General features: G+C 36.0%; 1 protein-coding gene across 1 annotated transcript; it reads right to left on the reverse strand.

Moving 5' to 3' along the window:
• Positions 1 to 1,726: 1,726 nt before the first annotated feature.
• LOC118437116 lies at positions 1,727 to 5,551 on the reverse strand. The gene is made up of 5 exons (XM_035855912.1): positions 5,377 to 5,551; positions 5,034 to 5,273; positions 4,338 to 4,946; positions 4,026 to 4,191; positions 1,727 to 3,952 (listed from the first exon to the last, which is right to left on the reverse strand). Exon 5 carries the CDS (start codon positions 3,728 to 3,730, stop codon positions 2,003 to 2,005), a length of 1,728 nt encoding a protein of 575 aa, XP_035711805.1. The 5' UTR covers positions 3,731 to 3,952; positions 4,026 to 4,191; positions 4,338 to 4,946; positions 5,034 to 5,273; positions 5,377 to 5,551; the 3' UTR covers positions 1,727 to 2,002.
• Between the last annotated feature and the right edge of the window lie 732 nt (positions 5,552 to 6,283).

Here is a 6,283-nt window from a genome sequence, read left to right on the forward strand (position 1 = left end):
ACCACAATAACCCATATTTTTATGCTCCCCCACCCACATGGGTCCATTCTAGACCTTAAAATAATTTATTCGGTTTTTTTCCCGAAAATCATAGTGTGGATGGGTACAAACATTAGGATATTGTTTACATGGAAACTTAAGAAATTTGAATGTTTAGTTACGTAAATTTGAATTAGTGGATTACCTTAATTTCGAACGTTCTGAAGAAAACGTTAGACTTGTAGTAGAAGATGGCTTCATCGATAATGTCGCCACATGACGCATCACCTGTTATTTTCCTCTCTAATTCAGCTTCTGATAAGGGTGGGGCCGGTCCGGGGAGGTCCGTTTCAAACGGTAAGATCATTATGCCTCCCCAAACGTGGCGAGGGATTCCATTTATTCCAATGGAGTGAGACGAATGGTACGGCTGAAATTGTAATTGTACATCAATTATAAAGTGAACAAGACTTCGTTTAGATTACCACATTTTGTCAGTTTATGCCACTAACCTAACCTAACCTAACTGTTGTATCAACTCACTTAAATGGTATAATTTCATGAAAAAACCTGCCAGTTTTTTACCAATTTATGTTATACGACCTCAGGTGGTTTATACCGGTTTTTACCAATTAATGGCATTTACATAATTTATGTTCCCCGAAACCGTGGAAATAAAAATGAAGAAGTCACCACTCACCATTTCGCAATGTACAGAGATTTTAAGAATCCTATCCTTCCTATCTCTTGCTATTTGTGTAGAAATGGAGTTAAAACCAAACTGGTGGGAAATGGTATGAATCAGGTTAACGAAATATTTAGGTAAAGTGGATAATTGATAATTATCAGAACTATGTATGTATGTTGGCAGGATGTTGACGAGACAAATATCCTTATCAATTCATGGTCATCCCAAATATTCGAGCCAGGATCACATGAAGCTGAATGGTGAACATCATCCCCTGCACTGTTATTTTTCTACACTCTAATCTGGCAACAAAATAAATACCGGCTGTATCACTACAGTGTTGGCAGTGAATTTCCTACGCCATGGCAGTAAATGAACATCAAGTTCTTACCCGAGCAATTTAAGCCTTAATACTACCCGGTTACCTGAGGGGCCGGACATGAGTTACGTACTTTAAATACTTTACTCTGAGAAATCGGGTTGTTCACAGCAGGGGATTACGTATGTACACTGTAAAGTGTCCGGTAGAGTCATATATGTACTCCGTACTGGTATTGATTTGGTAACATTTTCGTACCGGAGTAGTATTAGTTTGTTTCTGAGCGGTAACTTTATCATTACCACTTTATTACTAAACCGTAATGCTCGATATTACCGATGCCGGTAGAGTCATATATGTACTCCGGTCGGTAATGATCCGGTTTTATTTAATACCAATTCCCTAAGAGTGTATTTGTTGGGGCGACGATCTTGCAATTGTTAGGCAGAACCGATCAGCTGCAGATGGCTAATTGCAGTCTCACCCCAAATAGAAACGGTAAGGGATATTCACGTGACCTCAACACTGTGAAATATCTGAACTTATGGCCGCACTTGTAACGCCAGTATCACAACTTGTGTAACGTTTACTCAACGTGATGTTTGTGTGAAATTTGTGACGGTTCAGAGTTACCTGAATGTGAAATTTGCGTGGTATCACTGATGCGTTGTGTGATCTGCCATATAAACTTGACAGATTATGCACGTTACAATTAAATTAATTTCACACTAACATCACACTAAAAGATAATTTCATTTTTTTATTACAGTTTACAAATGAATAATATTTATAAATCAACAAGTAAGCATTAGAACTATAAGATTAATATTAACAACATACATGTTATCTAATTTTGACCACACAATGGAGTACATGTGTACTCATGAATTTTATCTGTTGGAATTAAAAACGCTTTATATTTCAATTTTGCCTTGCTAATCAGAAAACAGGACTTGTGCAAATTTGAAACCTTTTGAATTGAAAAATGCGAACTTTTACAAGGACTACTAAATAAATCAACATTGCACATAAATTTTTTTTACCACAACAGATTCATCTTCTACACTATTTACAATAATAACATCCCCATTTTCTAAAATAAAGCAACGGTTTCCCAAATTATTACTAATAATCCAGTGGTGACACTTTAATGGTTCATTTGGTCTAAATCCAAACTTGTCAGACTCAGTTATGCGTCGAATGACTTGAGCTAGCTGGCTATGCCTGCCCCTTAGCATTTTTTTTAATTTTTGCATGTAATTTTCAAACTTAAAAGCGTTCACATTTTCAAGGGACCCAAACTTTAGAGCGTCATCTACTATATGTATTAAAGAGTGAACATTGTACACTAAAAATTCTGAGGAATATAGCTTTGGGACATTTTTAACAAATTCAACTAACAAGAATTTTGCATATCCGTACCATTCCTTATTATCAGATAACAAGATTCTCAATGCCAAACTCAGATAGAGAAAATGCGTGTATTTTTCATTCTGAAGAACCCCTTTTAAAACTACTGGACCCAGGTACAAAAGAAATGCCCTAAATTCTGTGGCCTTCCAGTACTCAAGGTCAGCTAAACCTCTCGGTTTCCTATTGAATTCTTTCGGGGTAAATTTTCTTCTGTTTTCTAACCTAAATGAAATACGTTCAATAGCTACTCGACCTAATCGATGTACTCTGGGTCCTTTTTTCCAGCATTTAATCAATTTTTTCACAATACCTAAACAGATCAGATGCATATAATCGAGTGGGACTCCCGTAACTAAACCAATTCCCAAATCAGCGAATGGTGACACGCCTGTATGATGACGCTTGTCAGTTTGTTTAAAAAAATCTTCGTCCGTTCGGAGAGGGCTGTCCAATTTGGTATAAATTATTCTACCTAGCCATTTCCCTTTATCAATACATCGTTCACAACCGTGGTAAGCGTTAAACGTAACCGTAAACTTTAAGGAATTTCGAGCTGGAGCATCGGCAATAATTGCAAAAATAACTATATTATATAAACTATATCCCAACCAAAGCCCATGTTTTTGAAATTCTTCCATTTCTAAAATTAATGGGGTCAAGAACTCTTGAAAACAACCTGGTTTACTTTGCTCACTAAAATAAAGACCAATTAAAAATGGTCGACTTCGGTTTACTGATTCACAACTACCTAAAATTGGCCAAAATTGCTTTTTGCTACTTTCGCTTATAGGTAAACCGTCTATTCCTATTATTAACTTTAAAGTGTTCGAGCTGGAACTAATCAAATTGTGTGCATGAAAGTTTTGAAGCATTTTTCCTAATCCAAAATGATGATAAAATCCTCCTTGGACTCGGGTGACTTTATAATCTTTTGTCCCTGGAGTACTTAGCAGCGTTTTAGAGCATAGTGGAACGTCGAGGTCACTATTGTTTTGCTTCAGAAGAAAAAGTAAATCATCAACCGCCTTGGCCGTGATATTGTGTTTAATTGCCCAAGCTGCTAAAGAGTTTTTAAATTTGGGTTTATCTTCGGGTTCGAGAATATCTGTAATAATATTTGGCGTGACCGTGATATTTGGTGAAATAGTTTCAGAAAGATAAACCACAGGTTCGCTACTAGAACTATCACGTGGTTCCTCCACTAGTTTAGGCACAGAATCTATTACCGGAATATTCAACTTTAAATCCTGATTTTCTGCTGAATCGATTTCTGCTAATATTAGGTCAACTTGATTTTTCACACGCCTACGCTGACTACGACTTGATGACATCTTAATTTAAATTATTAAAGTTAGTTTACTACTAATTTACTATTATTAATTAACTACCATGTGAACCCAATTTCGGTTAGTAACGTGCCTAATTTTGATCTTGCTGTTCCAAAGGAGACGGAGCAGGTAATCTCACATATCTGAAAAAATCCATGATGATTACTTGCAGAGTGCGATCTGTTGTATCTGCGTTCAAAATTTTCTTATTTCTCCTTGTTGCCCCTAAAAAATCATTTATTAAAATAATACATTTCTTGTTTACAATAAAAACGTTTAAATTTAATTAAATATTTACCAAAAATGCAAGAAACCAAATTGTCAAAGATACTGAATGTTAATTTATTCGTCCCTTTTCCAGTGTAGGAGAATTGCTTGGCTAGCTGAGGTGTAAAAATTCTTCGTAAAATTTTTTTCACCGTCTCTTGTACCGTTGAGCCTCCAATTGTTTCCAGATAAGCAATCTAGTAGAAAATGAGTAGAAATACTTTATTATTTCCATTAATTAATTAATTAATTAACTCCATCAATTTTTTAAATCAACTCCACAAAGTTATTTGATTAATTGCAAAGTTATTTAATTTAGTTAATTCAAAATAGATTTGCTTACCAAAATATTTTTCTCGTCATCAATCTGTAATTGCTCGTTCAACAGTTGGAGAGCTTCTTGTGAGTCAAGTGGGAACACTGGTAAAGTGTCAAAATTGTAGCTTCGTTCTGTCGTATTTGATTGAAGAGAGGCCTGGGAATTATTCTTTATCCAATTCAGGTCTTGTAGAATATTTTTATTTTGTGTATGAATGGCGGCCAAGTACTTAATTATGATTTTATCAAATGCTCCTCCGCCTGGAAAGATACAGTCAATATAACTTGGATGGTCGGTATTTTTACGAAATATTTTATAACAATCATGATTTCTGACGAATAGAAGTTCCCTGGCGCCTTGGGGTTAAAAAATCTGTCTCACTGTGTGATGTCATCACGATTGGACTAGATGCATTGTCAAAATTCCGTTGAGTGAATGGATCTCCGGCTGGAGAGTCACCTGCGTCAACTTGATCAAGCTCCAGGCCATTTTGAGAAGGTGTGAAGGAACCATACAATAATTTGCCGTCTCCAATTGAAGTATCAACTTCCGGTTGGAATTGGGTGTTAAGGACGAGCGAAAATTTGGTTGAACTAGGCGGGGTATAAATCCCAGCCTGATATTTGTCGGGAGCTTAAAACGACAATAGTTATTTAATATCTAATTCAACCAACATAATTGACATTATTGGAATAAAAGATAACAATATTGAAATATTACCACTTAAAAAAGTAGTAGCTGGATGCGACGAATTGAAATTAGTAGGACGTGGCTGAGTCACAACATTTTTCAATTTATTTCTTGAGCTTATCTCGTCGCAGTCTGATGAATCCTCGGAGCTGGGTGGTTCGGGCCTCCTACGTTTGGCTGGTCTCCCCCGTCTACCCGCCTTGGAGTTATTTTCAACGTCTGAACGCTCCTCGGCAATTTTACAACCGGTAACAGCCGCCTCAAAATTATCTAACGAAAAAGATAATTGGATTATTAAAAATAATTGCAGAAATACATAAGGACAAAATTGATTATTTACATATGTCAAGAAGTTTTGATTAAATATACTTACCGAATTGGCCTAGAATCCTACAGGCCGAAATTTCCCAATTTTCAGCAGGCTTTGAGTTTGGATCTTTTAGCAAAAGGTCGCGATTCCTCAATCTTGATGGTGGCCAACGACATTCCTTGTCACTAATAAGCCAACTTCGTGGTACTACCGAAACTGTTACTGGCTTATCATTTGGAAATTCTACTACAACAAAGCTTTTCTCCATTTTTATTTAAAAAATAGCAATAGGCGATTTTTCGGCAAAGTGGAGAAGAGCGGAATGAAATGAGTATGTGCTGTGGAGAAGAAAGGATGCCAAGCCCGCCTTTCATAATGGGGAAATCACGCATATTTCACATTTATCCAACATTGAGAAGGACGCGTGAATTTGTGTGATTTGAACACAAAATTATCACGTCGAGTTTATGTTGACTATTGCACACTTATTTCAGCCTTGTGAAATTCACGTTGTAGCAATGTTGCGCAATTCAAGTGAAAATTATGTTATAAACTTCTGATTTATCAACGTGACATGTCTGAATTTTGCCATGCAAATATCACCCAGTCACAAATTTCACACTGACGACATGAATCTAACATGAATTTCGCTTTCAGTTCTATTTGGGACCAGATTACACGGCTTCGTTGAAATTTTGTAGCCGGAATTTACACATTCAATTTACAACACACATATTGCCAATAACAATACTTGTATGTATATGGGATATGGTTTATATAAGCTATCCGTCACTTAGGGTTCTACATTGTCATTTGTCATGTCATTTTGGCATTCATAAATGTCATATTTGTCCGTCATAAATGTCATAAATGTCAATGAATTGTGCATTATAACATTTATGACAAATTTGGATATATATGACATGACATGATATTTAAGTCGGTGACACTGTCAATGTAGAACCCTACA

This window comes from Folsomia candida, unplaced genomic scaffold (genome assembly GCF_002217175.1).
Source record: "Folsomia candida strain VU population unplaced genomic scaffold, ASM221717v1 Fcan01_Sc012, whole genome shotgun sequence".
In the NCBI taxonomy this organism is placed as follows: domain Eukaryota; kingdom Metazoa; phylum Arthropoda; class Collembola; order Entomobryomorpha; family Isotomidae; genus Folsomia; species Folsomia candida.